The sequence below is a fragment of the Lytechinus pictus genome, chromosome 9, assembly GCF_037042905.1.
Source record: "Lytechinus pictus isolate F3 Inbred chromosome 9, Lp3.0, whole genome shotgun sequence".
NCBI lineage: Eukaryota > Metazoa > Echinodermata > Echinoidea > Temnopleuroida > Toxopneustidae > Lytechinus > Lytechinus pictus.
Genome location: NC_087253.1, coordinates 1,855,230 through 1,881,804, shown reverse-complemented (window position 1 = coordinate 1,881,804; position 26,575 = coordinate 1,855,230). Strand labels below are relative to the sequence as shown.

Sequence of the window (26,575 nt, the reverse complement as noted above, 5' to 3'; positions counted from 1 at the left end):
CAGCGAACAGGCAGCTTTCCATATCACTTTGCTTTTCAAATAGCTTTTTGCTTTTTCAGCGGAAAACCATTCTGTAAAATGAGGTCTGTAGTTTTCGTTGAAAAGATTGAACTGGATTTCTCTGGCAACATATTTGCTAATGCATTGGTTCTCGGTGACGTGGACAATGATTCGGTAATTTCTTTTTTTACCCGAAATTGACGGAGTAGCCTATTATTGAGATCGCGAAGCGAAGTCCATTCGTGTAACTTACCTTAGCTGCTCAGCATGATGTTTTCGCACCAACCGCCATGCGCCAGCGCAGCGGCGTGGCCGAGACGTGGGCATGCATGGCCATGGGCACGTGGACTGTGTGTTGTGTATGGGATGAGAATGATCAAAGACAAGTAAAAGAGGATGCCGTGAGAGTGAGGTAAACGTGTCCAAGAAACAAGGCTGTTGCCTTAAGGCTGTTGCCTTGCTTGCCCCTAGTTTGGCCTTGAAGTTAGAAAAGAAGAAAACAAATGTTTTAAAATTTAGAAAATGAAGAAAAACAAAAAGAAAATTATTGACATAGGCCTAATTATGAATATGAAGAAAAGTAAGAAAATAGGAAGAAAATTTGACATTGACAAGAATAATGTTGGTTCAAGGAAAAAGGAAAAAAAAAGGAAAGGTAAAATAATAAAACATCATTCATGTGGCCATTCATTGCAAGGGGGCTCTATAAAAAAAAGTATAAAATAATAAAATAGAGAGGAAAAATCTGTGTTGAATTCCTCCGTCTGGCAGGCCTTGACTGAGTTGCAGTAATTATTCACTAACAACATTAGTTTACTACGTTAGTGAATGATTTTTACTCTCTAGGACTAGGTATGACTATGAGCCATGCATTCATTACCAAGACTCAAGAAGCAGGAGCGGATCCAGGACTTTCCAAAGGGGGGGGGGCAAATTTTTTGGAGGAAAATTTTGACAAGCCTTAAAAAAAAGGTTTAAACCACAAATAAAGGATATTTCGTACCCCATAAAAAATTGAAAAGCAAAAAAAAAGGGTTTTCATTTTTCAACCCTCAAATTTAGGGCGTTTTGTACCAGAAAAATTTGACACAAAAAAAAGGTCTTCAATTTCTAAAGAGGGGACACACCTCTATTTTAATGGCATTTTTACATAAGAAATTTTCATTTTGCTTCTCTGTGCCCCCCCCCCCCCTGGATTTGCCCCTGAGAAGAAGTAACATTAAAGTCCACCCCAACAAAAAGTTGATTTAAATAAAAAGAGAAAAATTCAACAAGCACAACATTGAAAATTTCATCAAAATCGGATGTAAGATAAGAAAGTTATGACATTTTAAAGTTTCGCTTGATTTCACAAAACAGTTATATATGCACATCCTGGCTGGTATGCAAATGAGACTATGACGTCATCCACTCACTATTTCTTTTGTATTTCATTATATGAAATTTTCTCATTGTCAAGTGATACGATGAATTCGTCCCTGAACATGTGGAATTAGCATTGTTTAATACTATATGGTTCAGTCAAGTTGGTCCTTAGTGTCAAATCTATAAAAAATGAAATATTGTAAAATTCAAACAATGGACATCATCGACTGACTCACTTGGTGCATATCACTGTTTTGTGAAAAAATAAATGAAACTTTAAAATGTCATAACTTTCTTATTTTACATGCGATTTTGATGTATTTTTCAGCACTATGCTAGTTTGATTGTTCTCTATTTTCCTTAGCCTGAGGTCGACGATGGACAAACCAAGTGTGACTGGAGTGATATGTCAGTTACAAATGTTGAAGGTCAAGGTCATTGTTGCTTTGGAGACTGACTGATGGCACAGTTTATCTGATTAGTTGGAGATGGCAGCAGTGATAGACTGCATGATATGTAATTATGTGAAGAATATAATATGAGAGTGGGGAACTTTAGTCTGGGAACAAGGGTGGAAATCTCTCCCCAAAGATAGGGGGACCAGAGGTGAGGGGGCTGGACTTTGACAAGCAAAAAAAATCACCCCAATTGTAAGGTCTAACATTTTGACCAAACTAAATTTATAAAGCAAAAAAAAAAGGGTTATCACCCAAAAAGTAAGGTCATCTCGTCCAAAATATATGTTTTATTTCGATTTTGAATGATGTATTTCCTTCTGTCATTAACGACTTTTTATTGTCTCGCCTGCATAGCAGAGCGAGACTATATGCGCCGCTTTTGCGACGGCGGCGTCATCAACATTGAAATTTTAACCAAGGTTAAAGTTTTAAAATGTCATCATAACTTAGAAAGTATACGGACCTAGTTCATGAAACTCAGACATAAAGGGTAATCAAGTATTACTGGACATCCTGCCTGAATTTCAGGTCACATGACCAAGGTCAAAGGTCATTTAGGGTCAATGAACTTAGACCATGTTGGGGGAATCAATATCGAAATCTTAACAAATTTAGGTTAAGTTTTTGATGTCGTCATAACTTCTAAAGTATATGGACCTAGTTCATGAAACTTGGACATAAGGGTGATAGTGTATAACTGAAGATCCAAGGTTAAAGGTCACTTAGGGTCAACAAACTTTGACCATGTTGGGGGAATTTGAGGAATTGTCTTCATAACTTTGACATTTTATGGATCTAGTTCATGAAACTTAGTCGTAAGAGCAATTAATTATCCCTGAACATCTTGTTTAAGTTTCATATCACATGATCTAGGTCAAAGGTCATTTAGGGTCAACGAACTTTGATAATGTGGGGGGGTATTGGTGGAATTATCATAACTTTAAAGTTTAAAGATCTAGTTCATGAAACTTGGGACATAAGAGTAACCATGTATCCCTGAATATCTTGTGCTTGTTTCTGGTCACATGACCTAAATCAAAGGTCATTTAGGGTCAATGAACTTTGGCTGTGTTGGGGGTATTTGTTGAATTTGCATCATATTTTAAAAAGCGTATGGATCTACACATGTAGTTCATGAAACATAGACATAAGGGTAATCAAGTATAAATTATTGTTTTGCACATGACTTAGGTCACAAACATGATCATGGTCAAAAGTCATCTTGGGTCAATGGACATAGTATTCTTTTGTTAATAATTATTTGATAGCTGTTTTCAAAGTCAGCACTGCTGCTATATCGAATTGCGTAATGCAGGCGAGACTGCCAGAGGCGTTCCACTTGTTCTAGAAAAAAAATTAAGCCTAAACTAAAGCCAAGTTATGAATATACTGATTGTACATTTGTGCTGATATTAGCATTTACACATTAGTTGAAGAATAATCTAATTTGTTGTCTGAATCAACAAATCTTTCAAGAAAATATACATGTATGATAAACCCCATGTTCTATAGTGTCAAAATTTCATTGGATTTTCAAAATATCATTTGCATGTGTAGAGCTCTAGTAGGAATAGGATTTTGAATAGTTTAATGACATGGTAGTAGGAGTGGGCTATAAGTGTGCCGGCCCAAAATCCAAAATGGCCACCAAACCCCCCCCCAAATCACATTTTTTGCCACAACTTTTTTATTTGGTGGTCTTTTTCTCTGGTTTTGGTGTTAATTATATGTTTTTGGGGGCAGGTAATTTGTTTTTCCTAAAATTATTACTTTTAAATCATTGTGGTGTCTAACTGGCCTATGTTTATGGGGTCAGGTAACTACCATGGTAATGCTGATCAACAGCCAATCAGAATCAAGGATTCCATGCAAGTTACGATTGGACAGCAAAGTTAACGCAGTGGTAATTTTTTTTTGCAACGGGGCCCAGAACAGCTGCAGTGTAAAGCCATAATGTGAGGTTGACTATAATCCATTGTTTAATGATATTTACCTCTCTCCGCCCCCTGAATTTAGCATATTTGACAAAGCATGTCTTCAATTTCTGAGACAAAACATATCTTCAATTTCTGAGGCTTCTAATTCTTAACCTAAGAGCTCCTTTCTACGACACTATATAGTTTATATACAGGCCTTATCATGGCAGTCAATGCATGGATGTACAGTACATTGTATACTGTATAGCCCCAATGGATAATTAACATTTTTTTATTTAATGAGATATATTTTGCAAATATCCGTAAAACCCGAAGTACAGGAATAAAAGCAATATAGCTATATGAATTTGCTTGCTATTGTTGAACTCGTATCATCTAATATCCAAGAACCCCAGGACGATGAAACCCACTTTTCGGCTGAAAAAGGGCTCTAAAAATTGGTAAATTTAGGTAATATTACCTTTTAACTCTCCAAATAATGGTTTATAAGTACTAATTATAGGAAAAATAAACTGCCTGCCCCCCAAAACATATGAATAGACACCAAAAACCAGAGAAAAAGACCACCAAATAAAAAAGTTGTGGCCAAAACTGTGATTTGGGGGGGGGGGGGTTTTGGTGGCCATTTTGGATTTTTGCCCGGCACACTCTTTTCTCGGACCCGACACAAAAAATATTGTCATTTCATGTTGAGATACATTACAAAGAATTTAAAAAAACTTGTCATAATGAAGTGACAAAAGTATTTTGGACCCATGTATAGCCCACTCCTAATGGTAGATTTGTTCTTCATTATTCTTGATCATCCTCTGTTAGTCATCAAAATTCCATCCTTTCTTCCATCAACTTTTCATTTTTTTTTTCTTTAATGAATTCATTGTTTACATTAGTCAGCCCACCTGTGCACTCTGAAACACCCATATAAAGCGCCCTATAAATATTGTTATTCTTTCCGACATTCCACACTTGCCATTCCATCCCTGTCTTTTGTTCATGTTCACACATACTTAGTTCAGTTTTTATTCTTTGTTGATTCGTTCTTTTCCAGACTTGGGTTCTTTAATATTCAGTAGCAGCTCATCTAAATTATTACAAATCAAAGATGTGTATGCAAAGTAAACCCCTGAGGTTAAGAATTGTACAGCCCATGGCATTTCATCACAGGCAATCACTGAGTATGGTTCTCCACTTGAAGTCTCTTCAAGTCACTTAGAACCACCCCCTTTTGCCTACTGCTCAGGCCACTCTTTACATGAAATTGTATGGGGCGGGCGCTGCGGGCCAAGAAGTTTCTTTCACTAGTCTAGTGTCAAGGCGAACCAGCTTGAGGAGTTCAATTTAAATCTGATTAATATACAAAGAAATGCTGGAAAATATGAATGGTATTAATTCATGTTTTATTTTCATATGGTTTTTAATTTGTTAAATATGGGCCACTTTTCATCATATTTTATTGGTACCGGTAACAGTCACATCGGGCCCAAAAGACCACAAATATTTTTTTAAGCAATGTTTTTTTTTAGGATGAAGTGAAAGAAACTATTTTAAAGTGAATATTTATATTTCTGTTTTCCAGCTTCATGAGTTGATGGTCGGAAGTGTCGATGGGGAATTATGGATATACAAAGGAGATAACACAGTTCCCTTGGCAACTGCTTCAAATCTAGGAATGGTATGTACATTTTTTTAATTAATGTATACCGTATTCAGATGGTAAAAAAAAAGAATGGGGGTAATTTCTTGTTTTTTGGTGCTCAGAGGAACTCAAACTAAAAAACTTATTTTTAGAAGTCAGCTTCAAACATGAGAGGTCCCGTTTGAGAGATCACTATATATTGTGAGACAGGAGCAATTGAATCATCACAACCCTTTTGATGATGAATAGGTTTAAATTTAAACAACAATCCGAGTTGAAAAATGAGTGTGGAACGTGTTCATGCTAATAATATTGAGAAGAGACACTCTCTAATATTTAACAAACAAAACAATTGTTTTGAAACAACCTTGGGTAAAGAGAGCAAGCATAAGTGAAGTTCAAAAATTTTACAAAACAGTAGGCCTACTGGGTTTTACCAATAATAGTTTAGGGTTCATATTTTGTTAAAGCATCCTGTTGTATTATGTTTGTATTTCTGTATTTTACAAAATGTTTTTCCTAAACTTCTTGAATCTAAATAAATGTTAATTGAATTGAGTTGAGACCTGTCGCTAAGTTCATCTTATGAATGAAATTCTTTTTGCATTGATAATTTTTTTTTTACCATTCCAGATTGTATGCACAGAAATAGCTGATGTTTGCAATGCAAGTAAGGTAATACAACCTGGTAGGAAATTTGTAAAGTTAAATTTTGTATGAATTATTCTTTCCTAAACCTTTTTTGTTTTTTTGGGGGGAGGGGGTAAAGCAAGTTTGTACAGAGACCCTTAACGTAAAGGCTTGCAATGAGTAGCTCATGTACAAGAACAACTCTCATTGGTTCCTGGCCAATGTTTTGAACAAAGTGCTCATACAACAAGGATCCTGATTGGACACTTTTGTTACTGAGCCCAGGATTAATAACAAAATCTGTCATTCAGCTGCTACATGTAATTCAATCATAATTGCTGTCCTTTAGGAATGGCACAAACTTTTATTAAGCCAAGCCGTCAGCACTGCCTGAAATGAACCCATTGACTGGCCGTAAATGCCTCTCCCATTGGTCTTGGGAGATTTGTACAGTTGCCTTTTGTACTGTGTTATAAAGAATGAAAAGCAGTCTTGTCCTAGAAATATTGAAATTCAAGGCCTGGGTCAGTTATTCATAAAGATATGAGTGAGGCCAAGTTTACCACCATGTCCTGGAAGGCATGGTCTTTGTGTCCCTCATGCATGTTTTAACACAAAAAAGACAGTATTATTAGCGAACATTATAATGATAGAAAATTCATTAACAGGTACATGTAACTTTGCCCAAGTCAACTATATTTAGGACCATGTTAATCTTTCAGTTCATATTAATGATATATGTTAAACTAGTGTTTCTGTTAAAGTAAATCATTCTCTTGGAAGAGTTTCAACAATATAACACATAGTTTGCAATAATCTGGTCTTAATCTTTGCATTGACTCGTGCGAATATATTCAAGAAGTTTTACTTCACGCCACTTTTCTATTTATTTCCCTATTTTTCCCTGATCATCTAGAATGTTGCTGTGGTTCTGTGTGCAGATGGACTCTGTTACCTTTTTGCTATTGACAAGCAAAGCAACGACATCCAACAAGAAAGAAAACAGACACAGGTAATTCATCATGTTTTTATTTATTTACCTCGGGGGTGTTTCACAAAGATTTAAGTATGACTTAAGTCGCACTTAAATGCCTACGCGTACATGATATGGAACGCGCAATCTTATTGATAGACTCGCAGTAGTGCGCGTCCTCATGACACGATCGGCCCAATGCGGTCAAGCCTTTCATACCGTACGCAACTTGGTATTTAAGTGCGACTCTAAGTCATACTTAAATCTTTGTGAAACACCCCCCAGGTCTGATAATAATAATTTCTAAGTGCACAATTTTCTAAGTATAAATTAACTATTTGAATCTACAAATTCAATTTTAATCAATTAATACTAAATCACTAATTGTCAGAATAACAAAGTGTGCACCTCCATGGAGACGAACTCTCAAGAGTTAAAAAAAAGTAGGGAACATAAGTTATGAGAAGAATTTGCAAATGATGTGCTGGGTTATTGGAAGCCAATGCATGTTCAGATTTCCTATAGGAACAGCATCTTGGTGCAGTATTTGTTGTACTATTCAGATAATCTAATACCACATTTGGTCTAATTTCTGTTTGGTCTACACTGCACTTGGTCTAATACCAGGGAAATCAGGGAAAATTATTTTACTTTTTTCCAGTCGGGGTAAAATCAGGGAATTTTATGAAAAATACCTCAAATCAGGGAGAAATGCCTCAAATGAGGGAAATATTATGGAGTTTTGATCGGCCCAAAAGTCTCTTATATTTTGTTGCAGATCAAAACAACATCTATTGAATGACTGGTTATGGTGGATGGCTGGATGGGGAGAAGGGAGGCCATTACATACCTGTGGAATAGCACTTATTAGTTATACATTGTTTTTATACTGAAAATACATGTAATTCACTGCAACAACTTAGAAAACATGCAAAACTGGGAATGGGCTTAAAGAATTATCAGGGAATTTTTAAACTTCATCAGGGAAAAATCAGGGAATTTTGTTTTCTTGAAAAGCTTGGAACCCTGAATACCCACTTCATACAGTTCTCAATTAGTCTAATCAGGCATGATATTCTCCCGATTAAATTCGGAATATACAGAATTCCAATTATTTTTTTTTCAGATTTTTTTTTCCATTAAAAAAAAAAAAGGAAATCCTTTGCCCAAGAACATTTTCATGCTGTTTTTTACTGCTTTTCAATGTCAAAAGATAAAAATATCATGCAGACTCACCTTGAAAAATCACTTATGATTTCTTTACTATGCAAGAGCTTGTAACCTCGACCGGGGCGCCTCGGACTTCGTTGGTGACTTAGTGACCCTTGGCTATTTTTCGGATTTTTTTTCAGAGGGGAATATCATGCCTGTCTAATGTCCAGTTGGTCTAATTTTTACTTTGTCTACTATCAAGTTTTACTTTGTCAATATGAATATTTGTTTCATGTAGAGTCCATCTAACCATATACAGGTAGAATGAGTGGTGTTAGACTTCGACCAAGTGAATATTAAACAAAATGGGTATACTCTAGCCTTCTGAAAATGGAAGTAAATATAAGTAGGCTAAATGGCAACTAGATCAAATAGTTATTATATTAACTGGTTGTAGAAAAATGGTAGAGTTGTGGTAGACAAATTAACAAATTACTTTTTCATCTACCAAAAAACCAGTACTTATCAAGAAATAAACAACTTTCATGTAATAAAATGGTGGATATTCAGCAGCCATGATTCTGATAATATTTCAGTGACACTCTGTTTTACTTCATGTGTTTTCTTCAATATTTTGCCTGACATGCAAAAAGTAGTCCTGGGGTGTTTCACAAAGAGTAAGCATGACTTTATTAGAGTCGCATTTAAATGTCCAGTTGCATGCCAAATAAAAGGCATTGATCACTGCATTGGTCAAATCATGCTAAGAGGATGTGCTATACTTCGTAATTCTGTGTTAAATAATCGTGTGCGCGTCTGCACTAAGCATGACTTTAAGTTTCACTAACTCTTTGTGAAACACTCTCCTGGTACCTCAAAATGACTGTGCATTTTTTGTTTTATATTTTTTACAATATTTTGCTTGTTAGGCAGATAATGGTCCTGTTGCCACAGATGGCCAGGGCACAGAAGAGCTACCTCAAGAAACAAGGAAACCTTTGACCTTGACTCCTTTTCACACTCAACATCTCCCCGCCAATTCAAAGGTGGTTCTCGTTGCAGATATTGGTAAGTGATGAGATAATGTTTTGCAATTTCCACTAAATGGCTTGAATTCAGAAAGGTGGTTTCAGTTACAGATCCTGTACATGTAATAACACTATTAAACTTTGTGCACTAAGAAAGTCCAATATTAAATGTGTGCTTTTGGCAAAGTCACAAATTCCTACTTGAATACTTGTGATAATACAAGAAATCTGTATAGTCCATGCTTTTGTTTCATCATACAATCAAATCAACATTGTGAATTTGGACAGAATGGGTAAAATGTGAAAATTTCATTCTTGATAACAGACTGCCATTCCAGAATGGTATCTAGGGTTTTAGGTGTATTTCAGAGCACTCTGGAGACCTTTGTGTAATCTTATGCACATATTTCAAATGGGATATCACAATTCTATAATGAGGATAATAATAATGTCATATTTTACCCAGGGAAGCTACTTCAATTCTGAGAACTGTTCTCCCAGCGGGCCCTGCTTAACATGATAATGATATTATTACCCTGGCTATCTGTGATATATTATTTTCGAATCGCACATATCACATTCATTATGCAAGGTTTAGTGTACCTTACTACCTTGCACCAACGTCAATGATTTGTATTACAATGTATATATTCCATAACTGTAAATATTGTTTTTTTTGTTTTTTGTATAAAACAATTCAGATACTATTACAACTTCATGGGCAGCCTACATTATACAAGCTCTGCTTTTCAGTTGACCCTCCCTCCCTTTCAATTTATATTTTGTTTTGATAATTGTCTAATGTACCGGGGTAATGTGTTAACTTTAATATATACCTCAAATTACTGTGTCAATGGTATAATAATTGTAAATATGAATAATTGAAAGTGCAAAATATCGGCTTAGTTCAAAATGGCAACATACAGTGGAATCATAAGCGGAGACGGTTTTTATGCTGCTTTTGATTACAGAAATAAAGACGGCTTTGTGAGCTTGCGAATGTGTGTGTTTGTCGTGTAGGAAAATGCCCTGCACCAAATGTCCATCGCATGTAATTACCCACAGCAATAAAATAATTAATTCTTACAACATGCAGATTTTCTTTCATTTTTCTTTTCCATCCAGATAATGATGGTCAACTTGAGCTAGTTGTTGGATACACAGATAGAGTCATCCAAGCGTACAGGTGGCAAGACAAAACAGTGCTTCCTGAGGTACGAACATGAGTTTATTAGAACCTCAGAACGGGAATCTGAATCGATGATAATAATATGCAATTTTTATGTTGAGCTTAATAGTATACAAATAATGAATGTTTATAAGTGCAATGGACAGAATACTTCATGAGGTGAAAGATGAAATGATCCATTGAATGGATCATTCATTTCATCTTTCACCGAATGACGTATTCTGTCCATTGCACGAATGAAGGAACATTCATTATTTGGTTTATATGACACTTGAAACTAGATTTTTGTTTTCATAGGAAATTTATCAGTTTTGATGCAAAATATGATCATGCAGTGGGAGCTCAGTCTTTTGATTGTCGCGTACAATGCCCGCATGCAATGGACAAAATCGTATGGATCCAAAATTGCACGATGAATGGATCCTAAATTGCATGTTCGATGTCGTCATTGTAAAATGGTCCGAATGAGCGATATCAAACAACCAATCAAATGCCAAGGATCTATCTAGGTGTCATACAATGGGATATAATATTGTTATTCATACCATGATGTATTCTCACTGTTTTATATTTCAGGATGCTGAGGGATCAGGAGAAAAGGGCTTTGTACTTCTTCAGAGATGGAATGTGGATGGTCAGGTAAAAATAATTGTCATTTTGTTCTGCTCCTGATAAGGCAAGACTTGATTTTCACTTTAAGTTTTGTTGTAAAGCTTGGTTTAAAATGCATCTCATTAACATATTGAGGATACTATGAATCTAGTCATCCTATGTTTTCATATATTTTAAACTTTCATTAGTAGTTCGAAAGTTGGTGTGTTTTTCCCGAGTAAAGGTCTCGAAGTCAGAAGTTCATTCTTGTTTGATATTGAATATTTCTCAGATAGCCCAAATGCCTCCACTATTTAAGGTGGATTATAATTGCTTATTTATAATATTTTATGTAGGTTGGTTCTCTCTCCCTGAGTAAGAATGATGATGGCTCCCCTATGCTAGTAGTCTCTCAACCAGGCTGTAATTATGCCGAGCTGAAATGTAGCTGGATTATGCAACACGATGCTAGGCAGGACAGTGCCGTAGATCAGAGGTACGAAGGATCACAAATTCTAGTTGCTTCTTTAACCTAGAAAGACACTTGAACTTCAGGTTTGAGTATTAAGGAGATATTATAAGAAACTTGTGAGTTTTAGCTGTTTCATGGAATAATCTGCCAGAAAATCTGAGGAATGTAACAACATATGAAAAGTTCAGAAATTGTTTGAAAACACATTTATTTAGCATTCTGTAGACAATTGAGGAACCCAGTGCTCTCCACTCCATCTCCACTTGTTTATAAAAAAAAGCGCTTAGAGACATGCAATTTTGCCTTTGTACTTTCCGCTATATAAAAATGTTTCATTATTATTATTGTTCCTTTATTGTTTCATTGTAAAAATTAATCTTTCTGCGGGGCATTTCACAAAATGTTTAAGTGTGATTTGGGGGGACTGTTAAGTTTCTTGGAGGAGTTATTTTTTCATTGTAAATCAGCCAATTTTTCCATTTCCCTCTTTGCATTGTGTGTTTTATCCATATTCTATTTTTTTTCTCTCTTTAGAGCCAACAAGGATCCTTATGTTTACATGCATCTAATCACATCCCTTAGGGCAAGACATGCTGATGTCTCGACAGAAATTGTTGCTGGTTTATCAAAAGGTTATCTTTTTTCTTTTCTATTTATTTTTTCTTTATTTATTATTTATTTGTAATCGTTATGTATTAATCTTTTTTTTTATTTTAGTAGTTTACTTATTTTATATTGATTTATTTTTCAAATATTTAACCAAGTCTAAGCATTTTTTGTTTTTAATCAGAGTTTGCAAAAATGCTCTAAACATCTTCCAACTTGAATTTTTCCTAAGGCAAACAGATTTCTGTGATCTTTTTTCTCTGATTTGACATGGGCAAAGTCACCTGTATAGTATTTTAATCATTTTGTTTTGTTGGTTTTTATTTATCAGGAGAGAAAGAAGGTAATGAGGATATTGAACCTGAACCAGACCGGATAGCAATGTGTACTCTAGATGGTAAGATGACAGTCATCTTTTGTGTGTCCGCTCATATGTTAATAACTCTTCTACATGTAATAATATTCACAAGTATTGTAAAACAGTGGTTCATGTAGGAGCTCCTCCTCTAAAGTCAGGGGCCCGTATTCTGAAGTCGGGTTTAACTTAAACTCGGGTTTAAAGTTGTGGTTTAAGTATGGAAAGCCAATTGTTACATAAATCACTAACGGTAGATATATCATATTTCAGCTCATTTGGCTCTCAAATCATTCATAATTTTCTAGGAAGTATGAATAGAGGATTGTCTTCACCATTGATGAATCAGGAAAGAGCACAGCAAACATAAATAATATACAACTTAATACAAATTTTGACACATGTGGCTTCCCATAAGTTTAGCACAGAGTTAGACTGTGGTCTAAGTTAAACCTGACTTCACAATACGGGCTTATGCTTCATTATTGTAGAGCAGAATCTTCTGACAAACTATGTGATGAACGCTTTACAATTAAGAATATGTACTGTGGGGAACTAGATTGTATGTGTTGTATTTAAGTTAATTCGAGTCAGGGTTAATGATCCTTTGATTTGTGCAAAAGTTCACCTTCATCTCTTTAACCTCATTTACAGAACATTGCTCTCCCCAAAATAGCCCTCATTTACATTCCTCTTTTCTTTGCCACCAGCCTTCTTGCCTTTTCTATCCTCATCTATTCTCCATTCATTTCATACCTTACTTGACCTTTACTTTTGTTTTAGAATTCTTTATCTTTTGGGCCCCTCTTCACCTATTGTAATTATTTTCCTCTTCCCTTGGTTAAGTCATGAAATTAAGACTTTCTGTGATTGGACCTTCTCCATGCATATATTACTTTTGTATTGTTACTCTGAACCTAATTTGAATATTCTATGTACCATGTGCAAAGACAACCAAGTGTTCTTATGAATAATAAATGATGCCCTGTCCAGATCAGACAGTAGAGCACTGGACTTCCAGCTAGCAAGATGTCTCCTTCCTGTTCTTCTATGTTGTGTCAAACCTACAAATAAGAGCCAAAATCTACAATATAGCTCCCACAACTGGTGGCAGCGGTTATTATTACAATTTTAGCGAATTCTCTCAGGGAACAGTATTAACTCTTGTTTCAAATTTGTCTCGGGAAGTGCTCCACATGCCCTATAAAATTCTTTGATATGACTCTTATTCTTTTTTTACTTTTACTTATTCCAAAATGTGTATTCCAATTAAAAGCAATTATGGGGCATTTTAACACAACTCAAGAGGGTTATATTTTAATTTATATTTTAGACAAATTATCATAAACTCCTTCATATTTCTTCCTTGGTGTTAAGAAGCATTTTATCTTCATTTAATTTAATTTTTTTGCCTCTTTAATATCAGGCACTCTGATGTTGATTGAACAGGATAAGAGTCTTTGGTCAAGACTTGTTGACCATCAGCTGTTTGCATTGACCAAACTGGACATCATGGTAAGCATTCATGTTCTTAATATGAATTCTAATTTTAAATATCCAATGATCTGATTGGTTAGTATACATTGTGATGGTTGGGAGGAGGTAGCTTCGTTTTCATGGGATTGTATCGTATTCTTGTATCTACACAGTAATCTCTATATCGTCACTAATTGGCTAGGTTTGAATCTCCAATGATCTGATTGGTCATTTAGTCATTTGAAAGTGTGGTGGTTTGTATGAGACAGTCTTTAGTTCCTATGATGGTATATTCTTGTATCTACACAGTAATGTCTATATTGTCACTGATTGGCTAGGTTTGAATTTCCAATGATCTGATTGGTTATTTTTCAGTGCGATGGTTGGGATGAGGTAGTTGCGTGTGCATGGGATGGTCAGACGTATATCATTGATCACACACAGCAGTCAATACGCTTTCATCTCAAGGAGAGTGTCTGTGCTTTCACTGCAGGTAAGATTTCATTACATTTGATTGCATTAATTTGATTTGATTACATTTAATTGATACATTTGATTACATTTAATTGATACATTTGATTACATCTGATACAATTTCACCCATTTGACTCTATTTGATATTATTTTATTGCATCTGATCACATTTGATCATAATTGATTCCATTGTAATTCCATTTGATTACATTTGACCACATGTGATTTCATTTGATGAAATTTCATTCCATTTGATTATATTTGATTACATCTGAACAAAAAAAAATCAAAATGTGCCTTGCATTCATTGATTCTGAATCATTCATGCTTGACAGATCATAATTTACATCAGTGTAAAAAAGGCTTTACTTCTTCCTCATATTAATATAATGTGGGATAGCCAGAGGAGCATTTTATCAACATTTTTTGTCCAACAAGTTGTCATATCTGATAACTGAACTTGATTTTGACTGGCGGAGAAGCACTGTTACCATGGTAACTGTCTGATAAAATGGGACTTGTCCAATAGAATGTCCAAAAAGTCCTTTCATGAAATGCTCCTCTGATCATCTCATTCACACACAACAGGAAAGTCTAGTGTGTGGTTTCAGTCCAATCTAAAACCTTTTTGACACAACCTCCAGGTCTTTACAGCACCAATGGGAAGAACACGCCTTGCCTTGTTTACGCCACGTTCAACAACAAGATCTACATTTACTGGAACGTCCAGCTGCCAAGGATCCGATCGGCAAATCTCATCCATGTTGCATCTGCAAATGATGAACTGAAGGAGAGATTGGACAAGTTAGGAATAAGTAAGTTCTTATTTTGGTTCATATCCACTTGGTGTACAAGCAGATGGTCTAATTCTGAGATCATATAGTCCCGTCATCATGGCGTAATCCAACATGGTCAAATGTCAATTTGGTAAAGTACTCTTTGGTTGAACCAGAACTTGGTCTAACTGTCATTAATCTTATTTTTTGTACTTTGTCAGATGATTTTTTTTTCACAAACAGTTCATCTGATGTTGGGTACAACCTAACTGGAAATTAGACAAAGTGTTAAATTGGTTCAGTTAGACCAAATGGTCAGCAGAGGAACTCATGGTTGTAGACACACTACATGTAGGATGAGACCGAGTGGGTTAAAGGTCCCATGAAATACATGATTTATTCGTTAGCATAGTGGTTACTTATTACGATTCCATCAAAATTTTACCCGAAAAACATCCCACATCAGGTTCAAAGGCAGTTTTATATTGAAAATTGAACCAAATTCTCCCCGCCCACAAAAATTCAGCCCGATTTGGTTTCGTATATCATGTGACAATTATGACGTCGGGGAAGGAAGCTGCTGAGCGTTGTTGATGTTTGGAGTGTGAAGTGGCTATTGTGGTTGCACGTGTGGATTCAAAGACAGCTGATGACGATGCTGCAGCCATGATTAAAACCTCATAAAACTCTAGAAAATCCGTTAAGGATGAGCTCGGTCGAAACTGCAACTATCTGTACACGTGGAACATGTACAATAACTAGGGGTCCGGCTGCACAGCTGAGAAAACCTTCCTTCGATGACGTCACAATGATTGACAGGTCGATCGGTCGACTCTTTCGATAATTTTAGTGGGCGTTCCTGTTGAAGTTCATTTCCATGGAATAACACAACACCGGTTCGTCGTACACAGGAACCGATGGCAAATTTGTATTTTTCAAGTAAAACTATCTAATAATAGATATGTATCTAGAATAAGATGGAATTGGTGTCATAGGACCTTTAAACAGAAAGTAGACCAAATGGTTGTAGACCAAGTGGCAATTAATGACAAAATCTAACCTTTGAAGAAAAGCATGACAATTTTTTTCAATCAAAATGTAAAATGACCACAATGGATTTTTAAGAGATTAGACAAGTTTGGAATAAGTATCTCAAATTGTATTCTGTCTCTCTTTGTTCAAAATTTGTAATTGTAGCTGCACTTTGAAATCGATCAACTTTCAGATTATCATTTTTGTTTCTTGTCATTTTATGCAGAATCTGAGGATGAAAAGAGGGAGCTCTTTAAGCGACTGATCTACGGAGGATCCACGAAACCAACATCCAAGCCTGAAGGGGTCAGCTAGATCTCCCGATGGTCCAAACTGAGGGACCCGTTCCTTGAATCAGACCGACTGAGGGCAGTCTATCTTCCTTGACCTGTTCCTTGATAACATGGTGCATTCTTTGAATGTCTCAAGCGATGGAAACAGGAGCTGGATCTATGGCAAGGGTGATATATGCATTGCGCCTTTGAATAGGCATTCAGATAAACAGTGCTTTACAGATCGTATCATTAATACCTGGGAAGGCTTATGTGCTATCCATGTGAGGTTAGAGGAATACATATATAATAGTAATTCTATAAAAAGAAATATTTTATTTGATATTTTGGTTTCATTTTAGTGCTAAATATGACAGGAACAACTTCAAATGCATATTGATGATTTATTATGTAATTTAAGATGAATAAGTGGATCCTAATCAAATGAAGTTTGTATGGATACAGGTGATCAGGCATTGATATTGCCTGAATGCATGAATTTACCGGTGATGCGCTGGGCATTAGTTATATAATATTGACTGGCCTTGAGGGGAATATCAAATATATTGCCCACAAAAGAATCATATTGGTCCAAGTCTAACACGAGGTCAATATGGTTCTTTAACCCTAAAATGGCCGGGGGGGGTTGAATCAACCCCCCCCCCTCAACATCTTCTGCGATCATTCCGCCGCGCGAATTTTTCTTACCGCGCCACTCGCAGAGTTTATACTATTAAGTCTCGCACATCTTTTGAGACCAAATTTATGATGCCCGGGTACGCGGTTCTGAAATTACGCAACATTTTGTAAGTGCATGTCAGACCAAAAATTGTTCCAAAACGTGATTTTGTGTACAAAGTAAATGCAAATTGAGTTTTCTCATCTTATTCATAAAGATATGATTATTTTTACTTTAAACAGCTGAAAGCAATTGATTTTAGCATAATTATGCTTCAAAAAGGTTGTGCAATAAATCTGGTGAAAAAAACAAAGAAAAACAAAAGGTTGAAAAACAAAGAAATACATAAGAAATTCATAAAACAATGAAATACATAAGAAATTGATTTTCAAATCGAAGTTTTTTTCAATTGCGATTGTTAAGAATGCTACAAAGAATATTTTTACAAAAAATTAGCATTCTAGGAGCTTTATTTAGTGAATTAGAGCAAAAAGTATGATTTATGCATAAATTAGCATAATTAATTCATATAAAATGAAATCTCATTATTTTGGAAAATTTTACCATACAGCCTTGTAGATTACATCGCACACTACCAGCGTGCAAATTTTTGCGGCGCTCGCGCGATCGGCGGCCGAGATCTTAGGGGGGGTCGAATCAACCCCCCCCCCCCCCCCCCCAGCCACAGAACAGCCAAAAAAGCCCGGCCTAGTTAGGGTTAAGGGCAATGTATTTGATGGTCCCCGAAGGAAGAGCCAGTCAATATTTTTATTATCATCCAAATCAGATGTCTAGAGCAAAAATCATGAAGATGGAGTTATTTCTTTCAAGAATATGGTTCTATTGTGTCATGTTTATACCAGGGGCCAGGCTCTGCTCTTTACCATTATGACATACTTGTAATTAGAACATTGCGTCCCTAGAGATGCATGTGAAGTGCCCGGATCCAGTTTTGTCTTTATTATGATGTAGATTGTTTCAGGTCATTTTAAGCATTTCAAAATGTTGCGCGCGCACATATGTGCACACGTTTTCGTGCGTAACGGCCTTACGCATCAAATTGATACCTCGATCAGCTCTTTACGATCATTAATGAGGGAATGAGCACCCATTAGAGTTTGCAGCATGCTTGCGCGCGAGCTCTTTCCATAGGCTCTATATGGGCAAAAACATGCCTATTAAAAATTCACTGTAGCTCTTCAGAACGAACGGGGACCCCCAATTTTTTTTTTCATATTTCGATAGAGTATGAATCATACTTATGATATCATGTCTCATTGGACCCTAACGTATATTATGACGTCATCAAAATGGTGTCGGAAGTCAAAATATCAATTTTGCGTGTCATGACGTCATAATTTTGCAAATTTGGCTCTAACTCCGTGAATATTGGTCAATTTGCGCCCAATTTTTGGATATGTTGTAGCTTAGGTCTTAATCTTTCTGATTTATTGCCTTTATTTTTCATTTTAATGAACGGATCATCCTGAAAAATTGCAAATAATAAAAGCATGTCATTTTTACTCATTTTGCATGTAATCTCTATGGGACATGACTTTTTCTCAAAACTAGATTCTACATTCCTCTATTTCGTGAGCCATATCTCCATTTTTTTTGTCATTTATCCCTGAGCGTTTAGTATGTTGTAACTTGAATTCTAAGCTTTCGATAGTGTTGCCTTTATTTTTCGATCAGATGCAGGGATCATGCCCGTATTACACTTGCAAAATTGTATTTGAGATCCTCTTAATTTGCATACGTGTAAAGTCTATGGGAAATATTGTAGCTCAATCGGTAAGGCATCAGACTTGCATCTCGTTCAGTCATGCGGGCAGGGGTTCGAGTCTGAGGGTGAACATGATTTTTTTTTTTTTTTTTTTTTTTTACCACCTCATACATGATCCTTTATGACAATTAAAAGGTATAGAATTTAAATATGGCAAGATAAAACAGATTATAATTACTTTAGTTCATATCACATGTATTGTCATAAATTCTCCAAAAAGAATCAGAATATGCATGACACATATATTCTGACAATCAATCTGCTAAAAAATATCCACTCATCCCACTCTTTGTAATTAACAAAAGGTTTTTTAATACGATGAATTCACGATACAGCAATGATTTAAAAACATACAGCCTACATGTAACAAACACATCATGAAAATACATTAATTAAGATGAATCAGTCGACTACCTTTGACCTTTGGCTGTCAATCTGCAAGATTAGTCTATTTCATGACTTTGGTCATGATCACCCTTCTCCTTGGTGATAGCAACAGAATACTTTCCCTCAAGTTTTCATCTTTCACATCTTCATTCACGTACAAAAGAAACAAATTTGCTCTTCACAGTACTACTACCGGATCCACCAACATTCCTTGGTCCGGCGGCAACGGCCTCTACATGCTGACCATGACCATGGCCAGCCAAATCACCAACATCCATAATTACTCCTTGAATGACTATTTCTCCATTGTCTTTTACGCGGCGATGAAACTTTTCTGCAACAACATATTTCATTACGTTCTCAAGAGCCATCTTCGTTAAACAATAAAAGAAAACAAAATACATCATACACACTTTTCCCACTTGTCCCATCGACAAGTCTCCTCTCCCGGTGGAGCTCCGACAGCCGCAGGTGCCATGCGGAAGATTCTGACAGCATCAAGCCTGACCACTGCCGGGCGGAGAGCACGGCACTCTCCTCCCAGACTTTTGGTGACCCGGTAGCCGGTGGATCGATCAGCCCTTGGGGTAATGATGAGGTCATAGCTGCATCAGAACCCTGGTTTGGTTTAGGACTGGTGGCCTTGGCTACCACCTTTTTCGAACGGGACCGTGGCGCCACGGTCCCTGCCTTCTTCCTGCTTGCAGTATCTGACTGCAAATTCAGATTACTGCCCATCGAGACCTCATACTCACCGCCGCCACTGGAGACTGCCTAAATTACGTGGGAAGTCCTGTTGCCATGACGGTACTTTCAAGGAAATCGTTTTTGATCTTTTTCAAGGGTTCGCTCGAATCGGGTTTACACTTGTCACAGTACAAACTGCCATTCGTCTCATCGTAATACATGTCCTGAAAAACATTTTTGCGATGTTGCTCCAGGACAGTGATCTGCTGCACTAGTGGGAGGAGCGGCCCATATAATGTTTAAGATTGTGCAGATACAGTGCGCACCGTTTCGCTGAGCGGCTTTACCCGACTGGCTGTGAAGCGACCCCTGATCATGACAGATGGATACAACGACGCCATCGTACTTGTTACAGTACTGAACGAAGTCGTATGGACATAATTCTTTGATTGTCATGGTTGTATGCTTTGGATTGGCTGGGGGTGTTCCTCCACCGGTCTTTTGGACTTCTCTTTGATAATTTCCGTATTCCTTTTTGGAAGTGATCCGTTTCCACTGGTCTTTTATCAGACCTATGCTCCATCTTTCTATGAATATTGAATAGAAATGAACTGATGTAAATCCTCATTCATCCAGTCATGATCAATATACAAATTTAAATAAAACACTGGAAATCAACCCTTGGTTGCGACTTTTTACCAATTATCAATTGGCTTCTTCAAGCGAATGACGGTACGTTTTAGGCATATTTAGTACATTTTTGCAACCAAAATAAGGCAGTATGTTTGTTCTTTAAGAAGTATGTTTTTTGTAAAAAAAAACGTAATTTATTGAGAAAATCATCTCTATATGTTTCTATTTCATAAAACGTACACATATATGGTTATAAGATCAATGTAATTTCAGGTAACTTTTTTCAATCATTTTGTTAACACCAAGGTAAAGATAAACACATGATTCAATGTTTGTTATTTTTTCATCTGCAAGAGTAGTGCGCATTTTAGCTTGCATGCAGCTTGAGCGCCGCGATGAGCAAGTGCGCTAAGCATTTTATTATGAAATACACTTTTGGGGGGAAAAATACAGTTTTTTTTATCACATAATACAGTTTTTCATTCCCAGAGGTTGGCAGGTCTATGGTAGTACAATGTAGCTGTACAGGAGATGTTAGTTGATATAAGACTAATTCATTTCTTATGTACATATATCATTTGAACCTCTTGCTGTTCTGAATAAAATGCCACCATTTAGAAAATGGGATGATGCTTACCAAAAACCTGATTTAGAGTCTATCACCATGGAATTCTGGCAGATGGGTAAAGAAAAATTATCATTTCTATGTAAGATTAATACTGCACAAACATAACAGTGCAAATTGCATATAAAATACCAACGATCATGAATCACTTTCTATTATACTAAAATGTTCTGAATATTGACTAATAATTTTAAAACTTTTCAAACATCAAATTCAACTTCATACATTATAGACCACATCTCCAACAAACAATCAACTATTACAAATCTCCTCATAATTGCAGATACATCACAAATCTCACCTCAATTATTGTAGATGGTGACGAATGCAATGTCACACATTTTCCATCGACACCAACCTCTAGCCCAGTAAAGGTCACACAAGAATCGCTCTTTATTGGCCTCAAAGCCTCCTCTCCCCAGATCATAACATATAACAAATGAAACAAAATTTTATACTCTGGCTCTACTCAGTCACAACAGTTACTTCTAAAGGTGTCTTTCACCTTCTGCCTTCCCTAGTGTTGTAAAGGATGAAATTCTTTTCCTTTGTGGTTGGTCAGAGAATACATTACAACCATTGTAGATGGTGATGAATGCAATGTCACACATTTTCCATCGACACCAACCTCTAGCCCAGTAAAGGTCACACAAGAATCGCTCTTTATTGGCCTCAAAGCCTCTTCTCCCCAGATCATAACATATAACAAATGAAACAAAATTTCATACTCTGGCTCTACTCAGTGGCAACAGTTACTTCTAAAGGTGTCTTTCACCTTCTGCCTTCCCTAGTGTTGTAAAGGATGAAATTCTTTTCCTTTGTGGTTGGTCAGAGAATACATTACAACCATTGTAGATGGTGATGAATGCAATGTCACACATTTTCCATCGACACCAACCTCTAGCCCAGTAAAGGTCACACAAGAATCGCTCTTTATTGGCCTCAAAGCCTCCTCTCCCCAGATCATAACATATAACAAATGAAACAAAATTTCTACTCTGGCTCTACTCAGTCACAACAGTTACTTATAAAGGTGTCTTTCACCTTCTGCCTTCCCTAGTGTTGCAAAGGATGAAATTCTTTTCCTTTGTGGTTGGTCAGAGAATACATTACAACCATTGTAGATGGTGATGAATGCAGTGTCACACATTTTCCATCGACACCAACCTCTAGCCCAGTAAAGGTCACACAAGAATCGCTCGTTATTGGCCTCAAAGCCTCCTCTCCCCAGATCATAACATATAACAAATGAAACAAAATTTCATACTCTGGCTCTACTCAGTCACAACAGTTACTTCTAAAGGTGTCTTTCACCTTCTGCCTTCCCTAGTGTTGCAAAGGATGAAATTCTTTTCCTTTGTGGTTGGTCAGAGAATACATTACAACCATTGTAGATGGTGATGAATGCAATGTCACACATTTACCATCGACACCAACCTCTAGCCCAGTAAAGGTCACACAAGAATCGCTCTTTATTGGCCTCAAAGCCTCTTCTCCCCAGATCATAACATATAACAAATAAAACAAAATTTCATACTCTGGCTCTACTCAGTCACAACAGTTACTTCTAAAGGTGTCTTTCACCTTCTGCCTTCCCTAGTGTTGCAAAGGATGAAATTCTTTTCCTTTGTGGTTGGTCAGAGAATACATTACAACCATCTGACATTGATTGATGAAGTTTATCCTATGTTATCGGGGATGGATTGTTCTTGGATTTTAACCCTTGTATTAATCTGAATAATCCTGCCTGTTTTGATCCAGAAACCCTTTGTGAAGGAACGAAGGATGGTTGGGTTATTTAATCATACACGTAAAGTTTTCACATACGGCATTGGCATGCCTTATTTTTAAAGATCTTGCCATGGCCTTTGGTTTTTTTTACAGTCATTTTGATTTGTATTTCCTCATCTGCCTCCTTGTTGGCAACCCTTTTCACATCTTAAAGGGTTCACTCACAATGTTGACACTTAAAGTACGCTACCTTCACATTGATGTGGGTAGATCTTTTCACCTATAGATATGACTTGACTATGCCACAACTTTGAATTATATTTTTCCATGCTTTGGCAAAATATTCTGTTTTAATTACTCTACCTCTATTTTTATTCAACTCATCAAATTTGAGACTGATCCCCCTTCGACAGCTGCGGAATAAAGCCCTTATTAGCATGTCATGTTATGCAGGTGTCACTCTTTTCTGTAGAAGATTTTTCATGCCCGTTGAGGACGACTTACATAGGAAATCCTCCTTCAAGACTATCTTTGGGATCTTTAAGTGTTGTCCCAAAACCGCATACTTGCTTTGCGTTGGGGACTTTTCCCCCACAATTCTTACATTTTTTCGTTCTTTCTGGGGGCATCTGCAAGATGGAGGACAATGACAGATAAATGTTAATAGTTGGCAGATTGAGTGCACATTGACAATGTTTATCTTTTCATGTCACCAAGAACTTCAAAGTTACCATCATTCTTCATGACAAGAATGACATTATCTTGAGCCTGATGAGTGTTACCAATTTCTACTCTGGCTCAACTTCCTGTACATCCAATTCCTTGGCCATGAAACTTGGTGGCATTACAGAGGTGGTTTTCATATTTGGAAATAAACAAGCATTTTGTGAGTCATCTATCATTGGAATTGTGAATTTCACAGGTGTGGGGTGAAATTCTTTTCCTTTGTGGTTGGTCAAGAGAAATACATTACAACCATCTGGCTGTTATAATTTGCCCACAATTGATGAGCCTGATGAGGATTACCAATTTCTACTCTTGCTTAACTTCCTTAAAGGAAGTTGCATGGTCACTTGCTGCTTCTGCCTATTAATTTGGCTCAATGCCACTTTGGGCCAAATTTTACCTCGACATCATGCCCAATTTCTGTCTCCTTATGTCGTAGACCCAATGTTTTTAGTCATCTATCATTGGAATCGTGAATTCACCAGGTATGTGATAAAATTCTGTTCCTTTGAGGTTGGTCAGAGAAATACAGTGCAACCACCTGGCAGTTAGGATTTGCCCACAATTGATGAGCCCGATGAGGCAAAATCAAACACAATTACATATTAAATAATTAAGAATTAAAACCTGATTAATAGATATTGGAAACAAATCTTTAATTCTACATTTCACACAACTCTGTGACATGAGCAAGAGGGTTTGGAATGAATAGTTGACTATAACACAACTGTTCTATTTTGCCTTACTTTGACAAAATTTTCTGTTTTAGATACTCCATCCAAAATTTTTTATTGAACTCGTCAAATTTAGGACTGAGCCCCCCCCCCCCCCCCCCCCCCCACTTCAACAGCTGAGACATTTGAAATAAAAAATGAACTTCAATATTAACCACATGCTCGTTCTTGGCGAGCAGAGCAGGAATTCCACGGAGTCTGATCATGCGAACCTTTGCTGATGGCACCCTAGGGTGGTTGACCTACTCCTGCTTCTGGTCGTCCTGTGCTTCATCTTCTGGCTCTGGTTCAGCAGAGCGGTAGATGGCAAGCCATCAACTGCTGGAGGCACTCAGACACTTCAATAACCAGCCACAGACTAAAGAATAGGAGTGGGTGGATTGGGGGGCTCAAGGTCCAGGCTCGGGTCAACCAGACCCTCGTTCTGCAGGACAGCAAAAACTTCTCAGACACAGATGCCTGGAAAAATCAAAAGACCATCTGTTTATACATGTAGTTGCATTTTAGCCATGACTGAAAGAGAGTGACATTAGTCTCTAATAGGGATGGACCAGTCAGTGGGTACAACTGGCGGAGGAGATCAAATAATGCCACAAATACATTCTGCCCTCTAATCGAATAATGCCACAAATATGTTCTGCCCTCTGAACACCAGATCACCTCTGGTAGGTGCGCCTTGAAATTTGATATCTTGGTCCCATTTGTCTTCCGAAAATGGTCCTTTCCATGCTTCCATGCCCCTTGATTGCGTTGGTGCACACCTCCTTTATCCCTCCAGTGGCCTCGTCCTTGAATACCGCCTTGAATTGATCTTTGTGAATTACCGAGAAGTGGCGGTATCCCTCCTTGTTGAGACGGCTGTAGCCACTCCACTCCTCTGTGTAGATGGTCGAGCCAGGGACGACGTGGCACTTGATGATTGTCAGCAGGGTCTTCTCTGATCTGTCATCAACAGGATACATGATTAGCTTGTTCGTCTCTTGTTCCACCAGCCCCATGATATGATGAGCTTGTTCGTCTCTCGTTCTATGAGATGGTTACCAATGATTTCGGAAGTGAGTTTGGAGTAAATATCCTGTGCGGTTCTTTTTAGTTGCTGCGACACCTGAAGTACCGCGGCACGTTCCTGGTCCAGTGGATTTTTTTTGCGGTACCCTCCCAAGGGGTTCCCGTAGGCTGGAGGGCCATCAAGAGCTACGGCCCCACTACAGTGGCCACCCGGCTGAAGCTTACATTGCTAGAGACTCAGCCGATCTAACAGCCCTTGATGTATAAGAATCCCACATACCCCAATATGACACAACCTCGCATATTCTAAAACGCTTCCATTGCGAAAATGGTAACACCCTCGGTGATGCATTCGCTGTGGTATAATGATTTTTCCCTCGGCAAGGCGGTCTACACGCATACCCGAACAGTATCTCTTAAGTTTCTCGATGCTCAAAAGTAGAGGGTTGCCATGGGGTTAAACATACAATGCTACCAAATACTAGTAGTGATGATGATAATGTTTCTCCTTTTCATCTCTCTCTTTCTTAAGTTTTGTATGAATGGTTGCCGGATCCTCTTTTTTTCTGGTCCATTCTTCGTGTGCCTTCTTCATCTGGTCAGCGTTTGTCACTGACATGTCTGTAAACACCACCAAAAATATTCATAATTATGGGCTACATGTATTGATTTCAATAAATTTGCATATCTTACCATCTTTTCAATAGACCTGGTTTCCCTCTGCATCATTAGTCTGTCAGCATTTATGGAGGCCTGAGCTCCCTCCTCATGTTTCTCCATTGGATCTCTTATTTTAGTTGATGAATTGTTGCCGGGTCATCCTTTTTCTTGGTCCACTCACCGTGTGTCATTGTCATCTGGTCAGCCTTTGTCACTGACATGCTTGGTCTTCACAGCGAAAAAAAAAAACAGGGGAAGTGCATACTTTGTTGTTCTATGGGTGGCATCCAGCAAGAAAAACCCATTTCCATATCTAAAACTAATAAAATTTAAGACTGATTCCCCTTCAACAGCTGCAGAATAAAGCCCTTATTAGCATGTCATGTTATGCAAGTGTTACTTACTCTTTTCTCCAGAAGATTTTTCATGCCCGTTGAGGACGACTTACCGTACAAATAAAATCCTCCTTCACGACTACCTTTATAATAATAACTGTC

The 26,575-nt window shown here is 37.2% G+C and overlaps 1 protein-coding gene across 2 annotated transcripts; it reads left to right on the top strand.

The window, feature by feature from the left end:
* Positions 1-24: 24 nt before the first annotated feature.
* LOC129268452 (KICSTOR complex protein ITFG2-like) lies at positions 25-18,037 on the top strand. Of its 2 annotated transcripts, XR_010294617.1 has the most exons (15): positions 41-174; positions 5,337-5,432; positions 6,030-6,071; positions 6,943-7,038; positions 9,081-9,219; positions 10,305-10,393; positions 10,945-11,007; positions 11,316-11,455; positions 11,966-12,063; positions 12,369-12,434; positions 13,819-13,907; positions 14,244-14,361; positions 14,987-15,157; positions 16,377-17,038; positions 17,814-18,037. XR_010294617.1 is itself a non-coding variant. In XM_054906004.2 (14 exons), the coding sequence occupies exons 1-14, from the start codon at positions 79-81 to the stop codon at positions 16,463-16,465; spliced, it is 1,392 nt and encodes a 463-aa protein (XP_054761979.2). In that variant the 5' UTR covers positions 25-78; the 3' UTR covers positions 16,466-18,037. The 2 variants fall into 2 exon arrangements, 1 of the variants encoding a protein (XP_054761979.2); XM_054906004.2 differs by having other exon boundaries at positions 25-174; positions 16,377-18,037.
* Positions 18,038-26,575: the final 8,538 nt, after the last annotated feature.

Excerpts from the sequence above, each read along its gene's own strand:
- LOC129268452 (XM_054906004.2), top strand. The coding sequence starts at position 79 with ATGAGGTCTGTAGTTTTCGTTGAAAAGATTGAACTGGATTTCTCTGGC. Across the intron at positions 6,072-6,942 it reads ATGTTTGCAATGCAAGTAAG|AATGTTGCTGTGGTTCTGTG; the intron begins GTAATACAACCT and ends CTGATCATCTAG. Across the intron at positions 12,435-13,818 it reads AGCAATGTGTACTCTAGATG|GCACTCTGATGTTGATTGAA; the intron begins GTAAGATGACAG and ends CTTTAATATCAG.